Source organism: Ammospiza caudacuta, chromosome 2, assembly GCF_027887145.1.
Source record: "Ammospiza caudacuta isolate bAmmCau1 chromosome 2, bAmmCau1.pri, whole genome shotgun sequence".
Classification (NCBI taxonomy): Eukaryota; Metazoa; Chordata; class Aves; order Passeriformes; family Passerellidae; genus Ammospiza; species Ammospiza caudacuta.
The window spans coordinates 52969090-52991592 of record NC_080594.1 but is presented as its reverse complement, the minus strand read 5'-3'; the positions used below and the strand labels follow the sequence as shown (position 1 = coordinate 52991592).

Sequence of the window (22503 nt, the reverse complement as noted above, 5' to 3'; positions counted from 1 at the left end):
ACACTTGCAGCCCTCCCCTGCTAATCTAGTCTTAAATTCTTACACAGAAAATCAACTTAGGAGAGCAAATGCTGCTAAGTTCCTATAGTAATATAGAGACAATATGGTATTTACCTGTACGTATTTTTCAATGGTTTTTAGCACTTCCATGTTAAACTGCTTCACAGGAATAGCTGACAGGTCCATATAACTAAGAAGACTGTAGATCATCTGTAAGAGGGACTGTTGCATACTAGGAAGGCCCTTTTCTAGCAGCTTTTAAAAGAAAAGTGAATATTACAAAATTTTGAGACATTTCTTCTTAAGCAGAAAGCTACTAGTTTCACAAATAGCAATTGTACTCTTCATCTCCCTTCACTCACTGATTCTACAATGCCATTTTACAATAATTTCACAACTGATGATGGTATACAGGCATGAAGCAAAAAAGAGGTTAGGTTGGGAGACAAATACCAGCCTGTTACATTTTATATATGCCTGCCCTAACTTATCCAGAAAACACATTCAGCAGTTGAGTAAACTGGTAGGTAAAATTTATACTGTAATTGGGTAAGCACATCCAATAAAAACAGGGGAGGATTTTTTATGTCTACATTTGCTGGAAGTCAGTGAGAAAAAAGAAAACTTGCTGAAGAAACAAAACTACTACTATTCAGACATCAATAAATATTTATCAAATATATTTCACTGCCAGTGCTCACTGGCTCTAAGTGCCAAAGAAACATTTTCTGTTTAGGAGGAGGTGGAGTCCCTGGCCCCTATTACTGTAGAGAGTAATACAAACAAGGGCTTGATCTAAATCCTGGAATTTTCAGACACCTGAGTGTAGATCTTGGAATACCACAATGAACCCTGAAAATGCTCATACATACGTGTTACAGTAATTCCAGAGGCATACAGACAGCCATGAATTGTTTGTATATGAGTGAAATATCTCAGCTGAGAATTTCCTGGCAGGCAGCGTGTTCTTTCACTGGTGACAGGCATTGTCCCACCCCACAAATTGCAGAGGCAATCGAACGATTTTGCTGGAGGTTATCAGAGCCTCAATACTAGACACCATCCTCTCAATTCAGGCTGACAAAAAAGTTCTAACACTGGCTATTTGAGTTATTGGATTCTAGAAAAAAAATTGCTTATAAAAACTCTAAGCTGCCTCCTGCCTTCCATTAGAGAAAAATTTCAATTCTTATCCAAGTGGACTATAGTAATTGTTATATATCCTTCTAAGGATATAGAAGGATCAGGTTCTTGTTTTTTCTGAATGACAATGTTTCATGCCAGTGCAAATGGAACCTATTTTATCCCACTAAATATCTTCTGATTTCTTTCATCAGCAAAAGTAGGTAGCAATTAGTGATTCATAAATCAAAGCGAGCAAATTCCATTAACAGCACAGTAAAGGAAACTCATTATACTTATCTATTCCTCTACAAATAGACAGGAAGAATTTTTAAATTAAAGGCTTGGCAACCTGCTTCAGCTCTTAGACACTGTCAGCCCCTCAAACACCTTTACTGAAAATGTGCTTAGCAATTCTTTTTCAAAACAGGGTTACCAAGGGGTTTTTATGCCTTCTATTAGGATCTTGCAATGGAAAGTTTGATTCCTTGTTTGCAATTAGTTTATGTGATGCATGCGGCACATCAGCCATTTCAGTGCAGGATTAGAAGAAAGTATCTGGATGACAGAAAGAATTTTTTTTGTTCTCTGACAGAGGCTGCTGCATCAGACAATCTCTTTTGGGATAGGAAAAGGAATTCTGGGGAAATAATGGGAATTTTGTCTCAAATGGTATTTAGAAAGCTGTTATAAGAATCTTATCTCTGAAAGTTTGTAATTTCCACTACAGTTTTTCAAATTTGTTGTCAAAAGTATTTGTTGACTGAAACAGCTCTTGGCCCTTAAACCTGACATATTTGGGGACTGTGTCAGTTCTCACTTGCTCAGATATTATATGTGGTGGTTGGCAGTCCAAGTGTGTCCTTACATACATAATGAATTTGTAATAAGAAAGAGTATTTCTGTTTAGAAAAACAGAAAAGGCTGCTCTTCAGCAGCCTTAACATGCCTTTGGTGCAATATGAATTCTGAAGTAACAAAAATAGCAGCAAGATGGAGTACTGGTAACAAACACATCACTTGGATAAGAGAATTCCAGGACAAAGAGTTTCCACTGTATTTGTAGAAAGAAATACAACTGTTCTCAGAATTTTTTTTGGACTCTTGTACATATGACCTATTTTGAACAATTGTGGATTCCTCTCTTGTTCTGTGTCATAACTATTGGGGTCTTATCTGGGCTCAGCAGTCCACACTGCATTAGAACATTTGCCATCTTCCTGAAGCAACAACCACCCCAGAACTAAGTGGAGAAGAGAGCCTTGTCCTTCAAGGGCTGCTGGGCTGCTACCACAGGAGACAGTTCCCTTTGTCCCTCCCAGCCTGACAGGGACTGTGAAGAGATACCCAGCTCTGAGGCAATGCCATGCAGTCAAACAAACGTTTAGAGGAAATAAAGAGGGCATTTCAAAAGCCATGTCTGAGAGACAAACCATTTCTCAAATTAATGCTTATCTAGGGCATGCTTCCCTTTGCAATACAGATAGTTTAGTTTCTACTGATCTTTTGGTTTTGAACAGGTTATAAATGCTTATGTTTTTACCACCATCTAACAAGGAGGAGGTGGAAAAATCTACCATAAGCATATTACTATGCACTATGGATTCTTGTCCTTTCTTATCTATTAATAACATTAGCTACTTAAGTTTGAACATGATCCTGGACTTAATGAGTCACCAGTTTAACATGCCAATTGAGATATGCCAAGAATAAGTATGCTGCAATGATTAAAGTTTAAATTTCAAAAACTAATCTGAAAAAATCTAGCATAAAACCAAAGTAAGGTTTCAGTAATATGTTTGTATGCTGATCTGATTTTGGTTTTGAAGGTTGAGAGTTCTATTGCACTACTGAATAGTGATTTTTCCTCATCTGTAGATTGAAACTTCCCAGTTGTTTTCTAGGAGAAATTAAAATTTTTCATGAATGTAGAATATGTAAAACTAATTAAGGAGCATTACTTGTCACTGTGAGATTTGCATAATAACAGAGCTCAAATATTTTACTTTGTGCTGGAATCATACTCCTTGATGACAAGTAATGACTTCCCATTGAACAGGTTAAATGCAAAATTTTATCTGAGTGGCAATAATTGAAACTTTTACTTTTACTGTGCTGAGAGCATTTGTTTTCATAGTCTTAATTTAAGTACTTAAATTAAGTACAGCGTCTCCTTCTGAAGCTACACCTGTGTTTGAAAGGGTCACTGTTGCAATACAATTTCCTTTGTTATTCTTAAGCACTGCCTGTCTCACAATATCCCTCTGTCCCAAGGGTTGGGGACTGAACCAGGAATGTTAAAGCTTGAGGCTGTGTGTGGCTTTAACATTCAAGTGCAGGGTGCCCAGTGAGGCTGTTAACCTATTAGGCTTCACCAATTGACAGTATATCCCACAGCTGGTTTAGAGGAAACAGGGGCACATTGTTTATCCTGACCTGGGGATTAACTAAGAAGAAAAGAGCAAACATTCTGAAGGTTGGGAAAAAAATATTCAAGGCCACAGCAGTCTGAATAAGATGGTTTCTTGTCTTTTGCTACACCACCAGACTGGCAGCTACTCTATGCCCATATAAATATTCTCCAGACATGACTCAACAGAGCTGTACTCAATGTAAATACAGAGAAAGGAAGTCAGTGCTTACAACTCTGTCATCCTGCTGCTGCTGGTGCTATGTGAGGAATGTGTCTTAACTACAGTAAAAAGCCTGCCTGGCTTGCTGTGGATACAGTAGGTGGTGCCAACCTACAGCAAGGGGAAGCCGTGCAGAAAAGAGTCTCCACATGCATGTCTCAACCCATTTCAAGGGGAGCAGGATCAGGAGCAATGGCCTTTGTGGAGGTGGTGCAGCACTAGTGACCGTACAGAGAGCACTGAGGGTAACAGAGGGGCAACTGCTTTCTGAAGGCTGGGAAAGCAGAGAAAGAATTTGAACATTTCCATTTTTTACAGCATTTCTTTATTACAAATATAGTTTTAATAGCATATTTTTATTAGGAATACAAGTTTCCACTGTGAAGAAGACACTTGACTCTGGAGGGTTCAATGTCATCAAGAGCTCTAATAGCTCTCTAGAGCATTTGGACTTGAAAAGAGAATGAAAAACCTCAAGGTCCTGTTTAAGGTTCCTACAGGAACCTTAAATGGCTTTCACCATCACTAAAGATCACATGAATGATTGCTTAGAGCCTCCATGAGCAAGTAAGGTGAGGAAGCAGCTTGACATAGCAGGGCCTAGTTTATTCTGGAGCCTAAGTGAGCATGGGAGCAGCACCTGGCTTTTCAGGCTCTTGCAAATTTGTGACTAGCCAGTATCAGAGATGCCTGAGGGGTTTTTACAGATCCTTTGGCAGATGCTAGTTAATTTATGTAGAGAGGTGGGTGTCAACCCCTTCTCCAGAGTACCAACTGATAGTATAAGAGGAAATGGTCTCAGGCCAGGGAAGGTTTAGATTAACTGCTCAGAAAAATTCCTTCATGAAAACAGTTTCCCAGCATTGGAACAGGCTGCCCAGGAAAAGGGTGGACTCATCATCCCTGGAGATATTTAAAATATGTGTAAATGTGGCAGTGAGGGAAATGGTTGAGCGGTGGACTTGGCAGAGTTAGATTTGGTGACCTTTGATGATCTCAAAGGTTTTTTCTAGCCTAAAAATGATTTTGTGATTCTGTGATTGCAGAACTGTCTTCTCCCTGGATGAGAGGGGAGACTGAAGGCAACTCAGCAGGGAAGAGATAAATCTGAGAACCCTGTAATAAAATGCTGTCCTGAAAGTGATCTGACAACAAGGGGGGCAATATCAAGCAGCTTTGTGCTAAAGAGCAGAACTGAACCTTGGAGCCCCAGTAACAACACTGCATTAGCACTAAACGCCACAGGTGAAAATGAACATGGGAAAACCTTTGCAGCAAGATGATCTCATTTAGTGTTAGCGGAACGCATACAAATTTGTATCAAGAACCAGATCCTTATATCAGATGGTATCTTACTATGCTGGAAAATCCATTGTGGAGTTAGTCTTCTGATTTTCCTCAATAGGATCTAAATAAATGTCCAGTTTCTTCTCACTTTCACAGTGGAAAATCCAACTGGCTGATGAAGGAATCTGCTTTAAGACGTATCAGCTATTGTTTTAGTGTTAAATATTGTTTTTTAAAGTAATTCTGTTTTTTTCTGCCAAATTCTGCTTTTATTTTTTAATTATAAATAACAGATGCAGAGCTCCCAGTAATTTGCTGGCACATTTCATCTCTTTGGGCTGCTGGGCAACAGAAGAGTTAGAACAGTGAAAAGTTTTTGAAAACTTACCTCAGCCAGATATGTAACCATACTCAAAGTAATATCAGCAAATGCTTCATGAAGGTAACGGCAAACCACATTTACCCAGGTAGCACAGTCCCTTGTATAGCTGTGTGTTTTATAAAGGGTCATGACATGTGCAAGATTTGATAGCTTGGGATTCTTCTCCTCCAAACAAACCTAATTAAATATAAACATCAAAACATTTCAAGAACAAGGCAACTGCATTTACAGGGTCTGAGGATGTACAAAACAGCAAATGATTTTGATACCTGAGCAATCCTTTCGGCTATATCTTTACAAAACTGGTTTGGGCTGTCAAAATGCTGAATTAAATGGGGCAGGAGACACAAAACATTCAGTGGAAATCCTAGAACAAGAAAATACAGAATAAAATACATATTCTGGACAGCACGAGCCACAGTGATCTTTAAATTGGTGTTTCATGGAAGGTCACAGCTTCAATATAACATTTACCATAAACTCACACAGACCCTGTCTAGTTGGTTATACCACTGGCCAAGCCACATTTGTCTTAAAGGGGCCTTAATTTGAAAATCCAGTATGTCATTTAGGCAACAATACTCTTGTAAAGCATGAGCTTATTTCTGCGAACACTACTGCCCATTTGTCTTAGAGATAATTTTTTTCTTTTCCACTTAACTGGCTTATTGACAGTCTTAACCAGTGGCATTTTCACTACAGCTGCTAAAACACAAAAAGAAATTCAGTGAGCATTGATTAATAAACAACTGTTCTGGTCAGCTGCCAGGCACAGCTTCCACTGTTTTACACTGTTCAAGGTAATAAAAATGCACCAAGTTCCAAGTGCTGTAATTAGCTTAAGTGCTGTCTGGAACTGGGATTCAGATCTTCTGCACCAACTCATAGCTCAAAGTGGTTGATGAAATACCTGCAGCAGCTGTAACAGAGAGCTATAACAAAAGCTCTCTAGTTCAGGTGGGAGCCCAGAAGTCGACTAATTGTATTTGGATACAATCTGCTTTTTGAAAAGAAAGAATTTGTTCTATGAAATTTGTTCATTCCCTCTCATTCTACACAATTAAACAAATTGCTGAAATTAGCATCATGGTTTCCCTACTCTTCCTTTGTATTCAGGGAAAAGGAAGGATGCCTCCAGATGGTACTGTCACAGCAATTCAATGTGTGAATTGCCCAACCAAAGCCTGGAACACAGGCACCACACAGGTGCCTAGAGATGGGCAGGCTGCTCATGGCATTCATTCCTCTACTCTGTGTCTAGGCTTGCTATGACTTAATTGTCAAGCCTGGACATTTGTCTTAGTATCTGTGTTTCAGACCAAAAGAGAGGAGTAAAAATCTGGAACAATGCAAAAACTCTCCTCAAGAAATATAATTAAGAAGTGGCCACAACTTCAGCTAAATAATGGGGAATTTCAAAATGCTGTCTTATTTCCCTATAACCCAGGCCTCTCTTCTCACTCACTATTGTGCTACTGTAGTTTATCTGAAGTGTACAAGAGTTTTCGATATTTATATTTTTAGAGAAAATACCATTAAACACTAATTTAAAATCAAGCAGTTTGACATAGTTTAAAAACAATTGAACAGAAAAACTGACCAAAGTACGTAATAGAAGTTTTGACAGTATCTCCTTACGTGTTTACTTTGTCACCAATCAGAAACCTTATTTGATGCTTAAGACCTAGAAATTAAATGCTAAATAATACATGATTTCTCTCCTCCAAAACCTTGTTGTGCAATGGATTAACTTTCTAGAAACAGGTCATTACTTCTACGAAATTCAAAAAAAAGCTCACCCAGCTCAAAGCAAAAGTGCATTATGCTATATTCAAAGAGAAAGAAAAATTGCTATTTTTGGTTTTGTTCAGATAGCTGAATGAGGTCTGTGACCAAATGTCAATGCAACAGAAATTGAAAGAGAGGAGACCATAATGGTTTTACCTATAGCTTGAGAGGAATCCACCATGGATATTCGAGACACTGGTGTCAGCAAACTAAAGAGCTGGAGTGTGAGGTCAGTGGTAGTAAGGGAAGTGAATCCTTTCAGGAGCAGCTGCTGAAGTCCTGAGAAGTCTGCCCATTTCAGCTGCCCTTGCAGCTTCTCTAGCTTCTCCCGGTTTTCAGCTTTATCTAGTGGCAAATGAGCCAGAAGTTTATTCAGCAACCGCAGTGCCATGAGGTACTCAAACTCAAAATCTGATTCCATCAAAGCCACAGCAACCCAGAAGATGGTGGCCAGTAGGTTGGTTGGATTGTTAATATGGGATGGATCAGTGAGACTGTCCTTTAGAGAGGATGAACTCCTGGTTTTAGAGGACAGGCCTTGCTGGGTGCATGCCTGAATTCTGTCTAGTGTGGCACTGCGTGGTGGGTCTGAGGATTTGTCCACATCTCCAAACTTTTTGGGTACAGAGAAGCTCCTCTGGTGTCTACTCCGCTCAGCAGTGGCTGTGTTGCCACCTGCAGGATTCATATTCAGCTGCCCCGTGCTCTTCCGGTTTGCGGTCAGTTTGGTGTTCGATGATAAATCTGGTGAAGATGAACTGAAACCAAGATTTAAAACATCCATTACACTGTGTGAATGCACAGCTTGAAAGGGTGCATATTACATGCAAGCTAAGTATTTTTCAGACTGTAAATAAATATTTAAATGGGAGAAATAGAACACCAAAGCATCTATTGCAGCCTGCCTTCTTTTTTTCCAGAAGACAGACTCAGGCCCACAGACCTGACAGAGATGAGATTCACATGGCACTGCACCAAACCAGAGCAGGATAGCCTACAGTCTACATAGGCAAGAATGACATGGGGATAAGAAATACAGAGCTGTGAAATGACCTATGGCAATTCCCAATGGGACAGTGGCAGAACTGAAAACAACTTTGTTCTTTAAAATGCCCTCATCAATGGAGCAAGCTCTGAACTTGGCACAGCTGGCAGGCAAATTCACAATTGTTTGCTGGGTAACTGTGGGCAGAAGAATCTTTATCAGAACCAGAAATATACCCCATTATCCTCAAGAAACCTGTCATGTGGTTGCACAGGCACTTGCCAATACAGGTCCTTCTGAAAATTTGTTGTCATTGCATCCTATCCTGCCTGTATCCTAAGATCTCTTCAAGATGTTTACAGAAAGTGTAGGTGTTTCAATTTCAATGACTAATGCCTCCTCATGCACTACCCCATGATGATCCAGACAATACCCATCAATTATCTGCACAGAGGAACTTGCTGTGTTGATACACACAAGCGAAGTTTGCTCTGGAGAACAGCTAATTCCTGACTCTGATCCCATTCCTACCTCATAAACTATGAGTCTCTACTGTCTATAGTACTTGAAGAGAATCTTATCTTGGAACCAAGTGTCAGGGTAAAGTATATTGCATCCCACTGCTTTCTGGAGTGTTTCCTACTCTTTGTTCCATCTTGCTCTTTGCTGAAATGTGCACTAAAGAAAGATAAACAGCTCTTAGTTTAGGAAGTAGAAGTGTACTTATTCCTCTATATTCTGTTCCAAGGCACTCCTTGGGCTCTGCCATGGCACAGCATCCTGCCTACAGCTTCAGAAATGACAGCCCTGGTATTTTTGTGCTGCACGTAAAGCATGGTAACTTATGGATATTTTAAAAAATTATTTACCTGTTCTGTTGCTACTATTAGGAGTCAAATAGACATTCATGTCCCTCAGTACTATGAACAGCCACGTTACAGAGGGAGCCTGTGACTTCTCACCATGTGCAAAGGTCCACTTTCAGGCCAAGGGTTTAATAAAGATGGTCAGCACATCAAACAAAATCCATGTCTACACAAAAATCCTCTCTAGTTTTACTGAGAAGAAGCCGTGATAATTTATTCCTGGGGAATACTTGACCTGAGAATGACATGCTGCATGAAACCAGTACTACAGAACCCGTGCTCCTTCCCAGATACATTTTCAGGTTTATGACACAAAGGTGCAAATATACAATATTTTTAAAGGATGCTAAAGTAGACTATAGCCAAGTGGCAGCAAGGTAGAATTTACAACACATTGTAAAGTTTCATTATTTCAACTATGGCAAAATTTGGCAGAAATGTGCTCATAGTCTGATTCTCAGAAGATTACAAATGAGGTCAGTCTTATCAAAATTATTTTTTGCTGTTAGACTGCAGAACTGCACACTTAATGTCATAAAATATTGAAAAGAATACAGTTAGAAGAACAGATTCTTACCGTGATAACACCGTCAAAAGATCACTGTTCTTCAAACAGTCAGAGAGATTGTCCACTGCAGCTTCCAAAGTAAGTAGTGCCTCCATTACATACCCCTACCAATGCAGGAGGTTAAGCATTTTAACAAAGACATTCCAAAAAGTAACATTTAAAAATCTTCAGTTCATAAAAGGAAGAGGCTCCTACTGAAACCCATAATTTCTCCTGAAAAAAAGGCCCAACATTCATATCAAAGCCACTGCCCTGAACATTAAAATGTCCCTACAAGTATGTTTTCTTTTCTGGCTCTGAATGATGTATGAAGATATGCAAGAAGGGCACATATCTCATCAAGGGATTGGTAATGACACACTGAACCTCTGACTTGCAGGTCACTGATTTAAATTCTACACAAGCAGTTTGACAGAGTATTACTGTCATCTTGTGGCAGTTTCATTACCTAAATAAAATATGGAGGAGATGTCAGTCTATTTCTTACTGAGAGCCAGTATTTCTCTTTATTAAGTCTTGAATCTTGCTATAAATAGTCTCTGATTGTAAAATTTCAGTCTGTTTAGCTAAACAGAGTGAACATCATAGTGCTGTGAAAGGTCTGTATCAAATTAAGTCAATGTAAGCTTTGTATTATTATGGATGGTGCAGATTTCCTTACTCCTAAACATGCTAACTTCTGAGGAATGAGACAGTGTCTACTTCATGCTGTGAGATTACATCACCAGACAGATGATGGATTCCTTCAACCCAAATTAATGAAGTTATAAAGGTAAAAATGTTCATCACAAATATTTCATTTTGAGTGACAATTACTAAAATCTTCTAGTTGTTCTCTTTAGAGCTATTGTAAGATTGTCACAGCTTGATGAAGGCTTAGCTAAGGAACATATGATTTCAGCAAACTCAGAAGTCACCTTTTCTGAGGCCACATTCTACTCTTCATCACATGACTCCAGTACACCTTGTAAAATGGTAATTTTAAATTAAGTAAGCACAGAATCAACAGCTCTAAGAAGCACTGTTTACACATGCATACCTGAATCTCATCTCCATGCTCTCCAATAACTTCCACCAATCTTGACAGGAGGTCAGACAATGCATGTGCAGAAAGGGGCTGCTTTAGGGCCCTGAATATCTGGAAAGAGCGACCAGCATAATGTCTGGAAGAGCTTGAAAGAGCTGTTTGTAAAGCAACTTCACTCAGATGCTGCTCCAAATGAAAACCTAAGCAAAAGAACAGAATGTCAATTTCCCCCCCCCCTTTTTTGTTACAGACTTTACTGTGGGTCATAAGCAGGCTGAACCTACTCTGTGAGGAGGATATGCTCGTTAGTGTGTGTTGCAGACACTGAGAAATGGAGGTGCAGAAACATCTGTGCTTTGGAGAATTCTACATTTGTTTTGCACAGAATGCAAGAAAATTAACTGAAAAAAAATTGGAGTATGAAATTGATAATCTGACTTATTTTTTTTAAATTCCTGGACAAACTTTCAAGCCATCCAGTATTCTTGCTGGCAGCAACAGTAACTTCTGAAAACTCCCAAACCTGAAGTCAAACTGAATTAGGAGTCTTTCCGTCAGCTTCAGAAGGCTTTGGATAAGATCTTTAATATAAATACTGATGCTGCATTCTGCTTTGATCTTGGAAATTATTTAATTAGTGACTGTGCTGGTTTTCAACATGCAATCAGCACATTCCCTATGTTCTAAAAACCATAATAAATGAAAAATAAACTTTTATTGCTGGAAGAAATTTAACAAAGTATATTTACTTAGAAGTTGTGATGTATTTTACTAACAGGACACAGAGGAGATTTTATCTGGCAGAATCAATCAAAAGGCTTTCTACCAACAGCTTTGAAGAAATATTCAACACTCAGGAACAGTTTAATCTAACATGATTGTTTTAAAGCAATTCTTTCATATGTCATACATCCTTGTTAAGACATATTTACTGTGCTTCTGCATAAGCAGATGTACTAAGTCACAGGACAAACATTAAGTGTGACCATGAGGGAATATTTTTTTAGTTATGAAAAGAAAATATTTACTACCTGACTTGGAGTCTTTAAATACAGATACAACATGGCGCAGAAAATTAGTGAGCTGTTCAGCACTCTTGGTGTTCTGATTTTTGGGAGTGATATCTTCATGGCACCAAAGTGGACCAAATGCCCTTAAAGAAATACATAACAAAGTGCAAAATTTTTTTGAGTTATCTGAAATAAATGTAATCAGTTAAAATATATAATCTACACAGGTACTTTGATGTTTAGAGGTCCATGACCTGGGAAACATGCAACCAAACATAATTTTAAATAAAAGTAAATAAATATTCCTATGTTGTATTTTAAAATATAAGCTGTGCTGTGTAGAGAGCAGCATAAACAAATCCCTGTTTTTCAATTTTTTCAATTTAACATCGTGTCTAGAATCTGCTGGCTGTAGCTGGTAGTTAATATTAGTTTCGCTATGCACTTTACATCTAATTTTATAATGTAGCCATGAAACTGGCTTCTTCTATTAGTTCATTTCTGTACATAAAACTATCAGTCAATTAAACATTTTATTTCTGTCAGGTAAGATTTTTTTTCTATTTTTTTTCTGACTCTGTAGTGCTTTTCAGTACCTATCCACTACTGTAAGTATCAATAAAAGAGGAATGGGGTCTGTAATTACTATTAGAGCTCAGTCATTTTCCTTTAAGTTGCTTCATGAAAGTGTGCATTTTGAGTACAAACGTATCCTCTGCTTATCTGCATTACCTGGTTGTCAGAAACTCAATTAATTTGTTTGCTTTCTCATCTGATTCAGCAGCAGTGTCCACGTCCTCAACTTCTTGTGTAATCTGAGGGAGATTTCCACTGCTGCCTCCCAGGCTGATGCTGGAGGAGGTGGAGCTGGAGCTCAAGCCGGAGTCTGGCACTGGAGAGGACTGGTGTTCCCGCAGAAAGTCAAAGCCACCTGCCAGCCAAAGGGGAGGAGATAAAGGTGGAACGCACTGTTGGGCCAGCTCTGCAGATGGAAGTGTCTGCCAAGCAGCTCTTTCCAGAGTCAGCAGCAGAAACCTTCCACTGGGAAACACGGGGAAAACCTGCAGAACACAACCCTCAAATACTGATGGGAGTGAAAATGGTACTTTGTTTCTAAACGTGTAGAAACCAGAATAAAATGAAAACTACCCAAGTCAAGATTTCTGTTTTTACTGCACAAGGACAACAGTACTTGGAAAACAAATATTCCAGGAATATTCTTTACATTCAGAAGTAGGACTTTTTAAAAGTGAATTTAGAAGCTGGCAAAGTGCATGCAAAGTTCACTTCTCTGGCCTAGTCTGATATGGAAAAAAACTGCTGGGTGGAATTTTTAGAACGATTATGCTGTCCTAATTTTACAAATGTAATGGAAATCAAGTCACAAGTGTGGCTTCTTTGAACAGCTTTAGTAACTTTACCCACTGGACTCGTCATACAAAATATTTTCAGCATTAGGATGAAACACCTGAGTAAGAGCTCTGCTAGATCAAAAGCTTGCCACAGTTTCAGAGCTAAGATTAGAAACCAAGACCTGTTTTCTTAAGGTTAAACTTCTAGTCATGTTTAGGCTGTACCTACAACAGAAAAAAACTGCCTTCTGAGAAAAACGGGAGAAGGACAAAATCCACTGCAAATGAGAAGACTCTTAATTTAGTTGCCTGACATTACATGGAACAAACCTGTGCTGAAGCATTTTCAGTTAGGATTCTTTGCTATAGCTACTCACCTACACTCTCACTCTTTTTATTAGCTTCTCAAAAACCAGACCAAAATACCAAGTCTTGATAACTTCTGGAACTCCAGAGGGCCAGAATCAGGGTACCAATTACATTTTTAGACAAGAATGAAAACAGTTTTTCATTTTGGCAGAAAAGCAGTAATATAATTTTAATGGAAAAATTTTATTCTGTATTTAATAATTAATAGATGTGCACTGGGAAAGAAACCCACCCAACTCCAGACAGGAAATTATTGTGAGATAACTTTTCACAGAAGTTATTCAGAATGAAGTATCTTTGGCCAAAATAGTTCATCAATCTAGAATACCTATCCCTTCTGCTCATTAATTTAAAATAATTTTGCTGTGTCTCAGAAAAAAATAGTAATAAGTTATCATGTAATATTTTTTATAAAACCAAATTACCTATTACTTCCTAAATAACCATGGAAATGCCACTGATATGAGAACCTTTACTTTTCAGTTTTTTACTGTATGGTAAAGTTCCTCACCCTCTTACTGACAACCAATCTTACACTCACAACTCTTTATTGGTTCTGTGATTCCTCCAAAATGGAACAGAACACCTGCTTTTAATAATATTGTATGACAGCAGTAAATCTAACTAGCAGCTTTCTACAAATTGGTTCCAACCAACTCCTTAAAAACCGGTAAATTGCTAAAAGTAATAGAACACTGACCTCAGCAGAGGTCTGAAGTAAGACTCCTAATGTAGAAAGAGATTTCAGGACAGAAATGCAATGTATCAGTGATATAAAGGAGGGTGTGTATCATGTGAAACTTAATTTAATAATGGAAAATCTGAGCTGCACATTCTTGCTGCTCTTCCTGTGTCGGAATTATTTATGCATTTCTTTTAAGGGTGAGGAATGATTGTCCTCATTTAAAGTAGAGCTGGATCCCTGAGGGGGGAATCAGGAAGTTATTAGCCCTATTAATTTTAAAATACTGCATTACATATTTTTACCTTACATTAGATAACTTTTTCAATATCATGAAAATTTGTCTAATAATAAATTCCATGCATCCCTAGGGTAGTTCACGTGGAATTAGTATTAATGGGAACTGTTCATATTTGCCACTTTATTACTTTGACTTATCAAAACCTGACAGTATGATACAGTGCTCTCCTTGTCTTCATTACCTGTGTAAAGATATTCAGGCAAGTATGCTGGTTGTACTGTCAGAGTCTTGGTCTCATTCATCTCTCTGGTCTGCAGAAGCACAGATGCAATGGCTTGATAGTTGTTATTGCAAGATAATACAATCAAAAGGTGAAGCAGTAACTTTTTACTGTGTTCAAAGACCTCCGGGCGGTAATGGTCAAGACCTAAAAAGAAAAGGTTACAGCAATCTCTGAATATGAAGTAATAATAAACAAGTTCACATTCCAGAAATAGCAAAAATTCCAAGGCAGTTCATGATAACAGTGCAAATAAACAAAAGATGTAGTATTTCCAGACATAGTTACCAGCGCTGTCACTTAAATGTATGTGTATATTTAGTTTCCAGGCTGAAGTCCCACACATGAGGTACAACAAAAGAGTGGCAATACAGCTTTACACATTGTCTCACTACAGTTAATTTGACAGGTCTGAAAAACCTTTAAAGATGAGGTATTCTTCATGGTGGTTGTAATTACATTGCTTACCACAGTATCTGACTTTTTAGCACAATTTTAGAATTACTGCAAACTGTAAGAGGTGGATACTGATTTATTAAAAAAGGAACTGACAGACAAATCATTTGAAAAAGAACTTCAACTACCAGTGAGCTGCATGAGACATTAGCCCCTAACTCAGGATGCAGAACTCAAACTGAAGGTCTAGCACTGAAAGACTCTGATTTGGTTTACTGTAAGATTTTAAAACAGCCAGAATAGTTCACAAATTACAAATACAACGGAAACAGATATTTCTGCACTCTGTTTTAGTATATCTCATTTCGATTCTCTTTCAGTACCCTGCAGTATATTTGAACATACTTTCTCTTCTGTTTAAGAGTAGTTTCAGTGCTGAAAAAGTTAACTTTTTTCTTCCTCAACTCCTCTCTTCTCAGGATATGTCCCTCTTCAAAAAAGCAGCTACTTCATTACTCTGTGTGGCAGCAGCCAACAGATCTTTCAAGTTAGGCATTTTCTAATATACTCTAGTCATGCTGGTTCTTGTTTGGCCTGCAATAATGAAGCTGCTCATACTGCCACAGTCTCAACACTGAGCCTTTGGCTCCTAAGGGCAATTCTCTGAAGGTCCCATGACCCTTGGTCTTACTCATCTTGCAATAGCCTCCTCCAAAAGAACTGTGGCCATCCTGCCCACCTCTATTTCAGCTTCTTAAGGTTTCTGCTCCTATTCACATTTCTCCATCTACTTCCACCTGCCAGGAGATAATGAACCCATCCCATCTGGTTTTAACATACATTTCAAAGGATATAAAAAGGTTTTTTAGTTGAAAATAAATTCTACATTGGCAACAGTGGTAGCTGAAATCCTATTAAACCCTAAGTTGCATAAAAGTATTGGCATAGATCTGCCAACTGGGAAGTGAGAAGGACAGCTCAGTCTTTGTGCTTGGCCAGGGCTGGTCACTTCTTTAACCTGTAAGAGTTCCAAGGAGGGTAAGCTTCTGTGACAGGGACAGATTTCCATGGGAAAGGAGTCTAGTGTTCAAGTAATTTCACACTGGTTGCAAAAGAGATTTTAAACAGCAGTGATTTTCATGCACCAGAGATAGGCAAGTTCAAACCAGCAGTCTGCCTGCCTGCTTCATCCACAGTACTTCAAACCATTCGATAACCTATTAAACACACAGACATTGCAAAATTCTTTCATTTTAATATTTTCTCACTTCTTCCAATAAATTAAAGGACACCAGCTCTCCAGCTAGCCAACATACTAGTTTCCAGTCTGCTTTTCAATCAGATGCATCCGCCTGCGTGAGCTATTGCTATCCTATTCCAACAGGATAGCAATACTTAACTTTTAATTACCTTCATACCTTTGGCTAATGTGTGGCATAGCTTCCTTGAAACATCACAAGAGCTCTACTGCAGAATAGAAAAATTTTCCACAGGAGGTATAACAACTCTAGAGGAACTGACCTTGAAGCCTGAAAGCTGTGATCTCACTTTAGTTACTACTAAATCAATTACATTTAGTTACCAGCTACATTTAATTTTAATTTCACATTTCAGAATTGATAGTTTTTAGCCAAGGAATTGTCTCACGTGGTATTACTAAATTTCTATTTATTCCTTATTAAAAATCTGTAATGTTGAAACCTTATTGCAAAAATAACTAATGACATTTTTCAAATTGATTACAAGTATCATAACTCTGTTTCTTCATATGTTTATTTGCATGGCTCCCTGATGGCTCCTTAAAGCCATCTTAACTGCAAAGGTCACATTGCCCTGTATTCTTCTTAAGTTCTTCATTTATTCTTGTCACAATTTCTAAGTGGAAGTACCAGTTTTCCCACACTTGTTACAAATCTTAGTAAAGATGTTGTTTGTTCAGTTAATGGTTATTTGATTTGTGAAATCAATGTACTGATATACAAAACCCTATTTCACCAAAAATTTTTAAGCAGAACAGTTGGTAACAGAGTAGCAGTAAAGGAGAACAAGCATCTTCTTCAACATATACTTCATTTTACCACTGTGCTGTAACACCATCCCAATTTAATCTCTTTTTGCCTGCTGATCAGCAGACACTTCCCAGGCTGACTGTGAATACTTAATAGTAACTATGGTGACTGAATGAGAAGTGAACTGTGATCTCAGCTATAATAAATTATTTCACAACTGCCTGTGTTTATTTGTGAACACTATTATTTATCAACCATGGAAGTCAGGGAATGGCTTTATAATGCTGAACACCCTTGTGTGCTAAAAAATTAGGCCACTCACTTTTGGTAATGTTGAAAGGCAGGACAAGGAAGGTAACAGCCTCCAGATGAACTGTGCTACAGTCAGGAACAGACAGAGCAGTGGGGAAAAAGCAATGCCTCAGTGCCCAGGTACATAAGGGAACACACTGATGATAAAGCATTCCATCAGCAGTGAAATTAATGAAGCTTTGCTTTCCAGTGGTCTGTGTCCTACCTCCCCTAGCTCTGCAGTCCTGGCTCTCTTACAGACTATTTTTCAAAGGCAAGAGACAGCACAGGTGTAGTTTTCAGGTTCAAGGTATGTGCAGACTGTCATCACTAACCAAGCTGGACAAAGGCATGAGTTTCACCTCCTTTCCTTGCAGGCACCGTGCCACACATTTTTATAGAGATATTTTAGGAAGTCATTAATCTTCAAATTTCTACACACCTCACAAACTTGGCTGAAATTGGCCAAAATATTAAAAACTTTGAAGTTTTGAGACTAATTGACAAACTGCAGCTGCCTTGGGATTTTTCTTTTAGGGTGGAGAGAGGAAATCATAAAACATGTAAGAAACACAGTACCATAGCTTCAGCAAAACTAAAGTAAAAGGAGGGAGTACACTTATACTTTCTTTCTTGTTCTGTTGGTCTTACCTAAAAAGAGAGCATGTAGCAATAAAGGGAGGTGAAGAGCCCAATCTTCTCTCACACTGTGGTCCACTACCATCTCAGTCATGAAGATAACAGCAATATTGCACCTGGAAGTTGAATCACAACATCAGTTTCGAACCTCTTGGAAACGGGAAAGCACAAACAGGATGCTTATTTCTGAAGAAATACACAATCTATAAATTATCAGATTTGTGGCATTTCTTCTCAGTACAATTAATGCTGAAGCACTTTATTTACAGTATCAAGCAAACAAGTACCCATTACTGAAAAAACACCCTATTATTGTCAATACAAATTATGTAAAATAGGAACTTCAGAATATGCATGGCCTATTTAGAATAAAAGATCAAAGTGCTATGAATAATAGGCACAGAGGCCTGGGAAAAAAGAAAATTTCTTTTTCTGTTTCAGTTGTTTCATCAGTCTTATTCTTATCAGTGATGTCCTACATTGTAAACAGGCTTTCTGGTAGAAATCTGGTAGAATTGTGAGCTTTCACTGCATGTGGATTTTTGCACTGGAAATCAGCAGAAATTGACTGTATGATTTTCAGGTGTTCTGAATGGTGGGACAGTTGGATTAGTGTTGGTCAACTACTAAGAGGAAGCATCTCACTGTCTGAAATGTCAGAATGAGAAACTGCTCACCTATGAAGGGGTCCCCGAGGTGTGATGGTTTCAGGGAGATAGTCCACGAGGGGTGCCCAACATCCTCCATTGTAAGGCATGGGCAGGGGATGTGGCTGTTTGGTTTCAACAATATTCAATAACCAGCTTGTATATGGAGAAACAGGATCATCTGCATGAAAAAGCATTCAAAAAAGTGCATAAAACTCAAGTCTGATTACCTTTTTTTTTGCAAAATACTATAGGAGATTTTATGCTAACATATGAGTTCAGCTGTTTGGAACAATGTGATAAGATGCCATGAGGTTTGCAAATTCCTGTGTTCAATAACAAGTGATGCATTTTTAATCCCTCTTTCATGCTGCTGGAAATTAAAGAGATTCCAGGCAGACAGCACTGAGTGGTAGGAGCAGCAGCTGAATCCCTGCTGTCACTTAGTGGTGCTGGATTCAGATCACAAAGCACCAAGCAACAGACTCTCTCTTCAGAAATGAGGGAAAAGTTCAGCCAACAAAGCTGCTGTCAGAAGCCATCTGCTGCAAGGAGCAGAGTACCAGTGACACATTCTTGCAACTCCTCACCACTGCCCTGCTGAATGACGCTACAAAGGAAGAAGTTAAATGTCCTGAATTAGCAAGGAGGCATAAGGAGTGCTAAAAACACCTTCAGGGTAATTTTCTTTCAACAGGGATGAATTATATCTTGAATTTCTCAAAGATGTATTTTATTTTGCTTTATTGTGACAGCTGCTGTTTGTTAATGAGTGTTGGGGTTTTGTCTCCCCCCTGTTTATCTGCAATGATGTGGTCAAGTAAGTTATTTCCACCACTTTCTGTCTTGTCTCAGCTGCACAGTTTTGTTCATCTCTTCTGTATTTTGTTTCCTCTCATTCCTCTCGATTTTCTCACTGTTCAGTTTTTATTTTTGAGGTCTGGCAGTCTGTGATACACTGCCATGGAAAGTATCCTTCCTTGGTCTGTTTTTGACATACATTTAAACACTGCCTTTTATGAATTTTTAATTAGTGTTATTTTTTGTTCTGTTCCTTCTTTTTGTGTTTTAATTTGTTTGTTTGCTTGTTTATTTTGATTTGGTTTTGTTTTGTTACGCTTTTGTATTTTAGGTAAGCTTAAAACTCAGCATTTTCTTTTTTTTTTTTTTTTAACAGCATGTATCTGATGCTTGTCAGCTTTCCCACAGGAAACAAAACTGTTTTGATGCCTACAAAAGTATCAGAGCTGGATTTTTCTAATGTGCATCACTTCTTAGTTTTAGAAAAACTTCTTCAGATTTCCAGATCTTCAGGAGACTTTCAATTCAGTAGCTGGTTCTCCAATTATTTCTAAAATGCCAACTTTATAAATCCCCTTTTTAAGTCTTGGTCTTTTAAGAAACACTTTATATTTTAAGGTTACTATTTAGATTCTCTGGAGGATGACAGATCAGTTACAGATAAAGAAGAATAAAATGACTTAATAACACAGAAAAGTATGGCATTTTCACATATTCTTAACCAGAATTAACCAGATAATGTTTGTCAAATGCTTTTCACAGAAAAAGCACTGCACAGGATCTACTTATTTCTACCAATTTAAGTGTTTCACAGAAAAGTGCTTCATGAAGGTCACACCAAGACCTAGATCCTTACTCCTGTTCTCACAGGTTTATATGCAGATTAAGAAAAAAAAAGAAGCACCTTGAAGGTAAACATACAATCCTTGTCTGAACAAAAAAATTTGTGTGCTGCAGAGTGTTGTTCTGTATTTATATCCTCAGTAATACATGAATATTAAAGTAGATTGGAGAGAGGGAAGAAGCCATACCACCAAATCCTTTGCAGCCTGGACAGCCTGTCTGAGCAAGTAAGTTGGCAGTTGCATTATGTTTCTTGTAGAATGACAAGAGATATAAAAATTCCTTTCTCTTATTAGAATTCTATATAAATGTCAATAGCTAAGTAAAACACATTTTATTTTCCTTCTAAGTATTCACATACTTGCTAAAGGAACCCCTGTGAGAAGCACACTTTGCATAAATATTCACAGTAGTATAAAACTTGCAGGTATAGGCAGGAAAAAATATTCAGGCACTGGCTGGAGGAGACATTCCAAAAGAGCAAAGAAAATTTCAGTATTTTTAAAATTTTTATCACTCTAAGCTCTTGTCAAAACCAGGTATTTGTAAAGACTGTTCTGATAATATAAATGCTGTTCTGTCTTGAAAGATTGTTCATGCAGATGAGATTAGCACCAGTGCTTCAATTAACATCTGGTGAAGCATTTTAAGTAGCTGCAGAACTAGAAAGCCATAAAAAATTCAAGACAAGTGTACTAAGCCCCAGTGAGTTTAAGATGTTGCACACTTTATGTATTTAAACACTGGAGTTTGTACATACACAATATTTTGTCAATACTGTGCTTCATAACTATGAATAATAGTTGTTGGTGTACATTAAATTATCCTATTCTATTGTGTTTTACAGTCTTTGCATATTTTGCAGAAGAGTATCAACAAAAAATTACTTGGATTAAAAATATATATAAAATCTTTACTTTTCATATCAAAATGCTATTCCAAAATGATGTCTACAATACCAACCCAAGACATGATGGCTGATATAGAACTTGGCCTGACTTTAATACGCCAGTGATCTAAGTCAATAACAAGATCTTGACTTTTTAACATTTGCTTAATGCCTAGCCAAAATCTGTAAATTGAATTCACTCCAGAAAGGAAGTCAAACCATCCAGCTTTTCAGTTTTGCACTATTGTACAATAGTGAACTGGTTTTCTTTGGAATCTCTGCTGAGCACCAGTGTCCATTTACAGCCCATTTAGCAGAAATACATAAAGAACAAGAAGCATGCTCAGGAGCCCCATCTCCCCTCTATCACATGTTTGCACAGTGCAGCCCAAGACTGGTTGCAGAGAGCATATAAAAGCTAATGAGGAGATAAGACTTCATATTTAGAAACTCCTGAGCCTCTTTTCATGCTCATATAACAGCACTTGATTTGGAGGGATATGCTGCCAAATGGCACAACTCAAAGTTAGAAAAAGCATTAGAGCTTGTTCTAATGCTCTTACAAGTCTTTTGCCTTGCCATGTATGAAAGGCCCAATGTGTTACTCCCTGGAGGATTCTCTGCTGCTGCTTTCTGTGAAGTTCTCTGGCCTTCAGATGGGTTTGACTCAACCCAGATTAAATGAAGTAAATTAATTAAATGAGATATGGAGGGGAAATAAGGACACTCCCTGCATGATAATGCTACATTACTGTTTATACAGAACTTAAACAGAGAGGCTCTGCTGGTCATTAGAATGTTCTACTCTCCAACCAAAACACCAGAAATTTCATCAAATTGAATATAACTTACTTTTGTCATCATCATAAGATCCTCCAGAGCTATTACTGTACCTCGATTCTAGTCGGGTATGTGCTCTGATGACATTACTGAACCTTCAAATATAAGAAAAAAAATCTTCATTAAAAACATTAGAGTGACATGAAACATCTGGACTTTATGTTTAGAAAAAAAAAAAGGCACTTCCTTAAGCATTCACTTTTACACAGGAGTAGACAGCAAATGAATGTAATGCTGATTCTTTCCACAAAACATTTTTGCAGCCAGTTTCTGAGAAGTCTAACAGTGTGCTCCTGTGTCACAAGCCGTTAAAATTTAGCAAAAGGAAACTCTCATGCTACAATTGTGTGATTTTTTTTTTTAGCATGGTGCTAAAAATGCCAAGGTTGTGGGCTCAGTCCCCATATGGACCATTCACTTCAGAGCTGGACTCCATGATCCTTGTGGGTCACTTCCAGCTCAGAATATTTTGTGATTCTGTGACTGAGTGGAAAGTCCAAAGCCAAGCCTGCACAGGTACCAAGCAGGGAAAACTACAGCAGATCACCCTTCAAGA

The 22503-nt window shown here is 38.0% G+C and overlaps 1 protein-coding gene across 3 annotated transcripts in view; it reads right to left on the bottom strand.

Moving 5' to 3' along the window:
* The window catches only part of FRY (FRY microtubule binding protein), a 157411-nt gene that overhangs the window by 33420 nt on the left and 101488 nt on the right, over positions 1-22503 (bottom strand). For all 3 annotated transcript variants that reach the window (XM_058800482.1, XM_058800483.1, XM_058800484.1), the window contains exons 36-47: positions 21960-22042; positions 18605-18755; positions 17940-18043; positions 14554-14739; positions 12401-12599; positions 11690-11811; positions 10671-10858; positions 9641-9735; positions 7369-7970; positions 5694-5791; positions 5431-5601; positions 115-255 (exon numbers count right to left, since the gene is read on the bottom strand). In XM_058800482.1, coding sequence (XP_058656465.1) covers positions 115-255; positions 5431-5601; positions 5694-5791; positions 7369-7970; positions 9641-9735; positions 10671-10858; positions 11690-11811; positions 12401-12599; positions 14554-14739; positions 17940-18043; positions 18605-18755; positions 21960-22042 — 2140 coding nt within the window. The remainder of the gene's footprint in view (positions 1-114; positions 256-5430; positions 5602-5693; positions 5792-7368; positions 7971-9640; positions 9736-10670; positions 10859-11689; positions 11812-12400; positions 12600-14553; positions 14740-17939; positions 18044-18604; positions 18756-21959; positions 22043-22503) is intronic.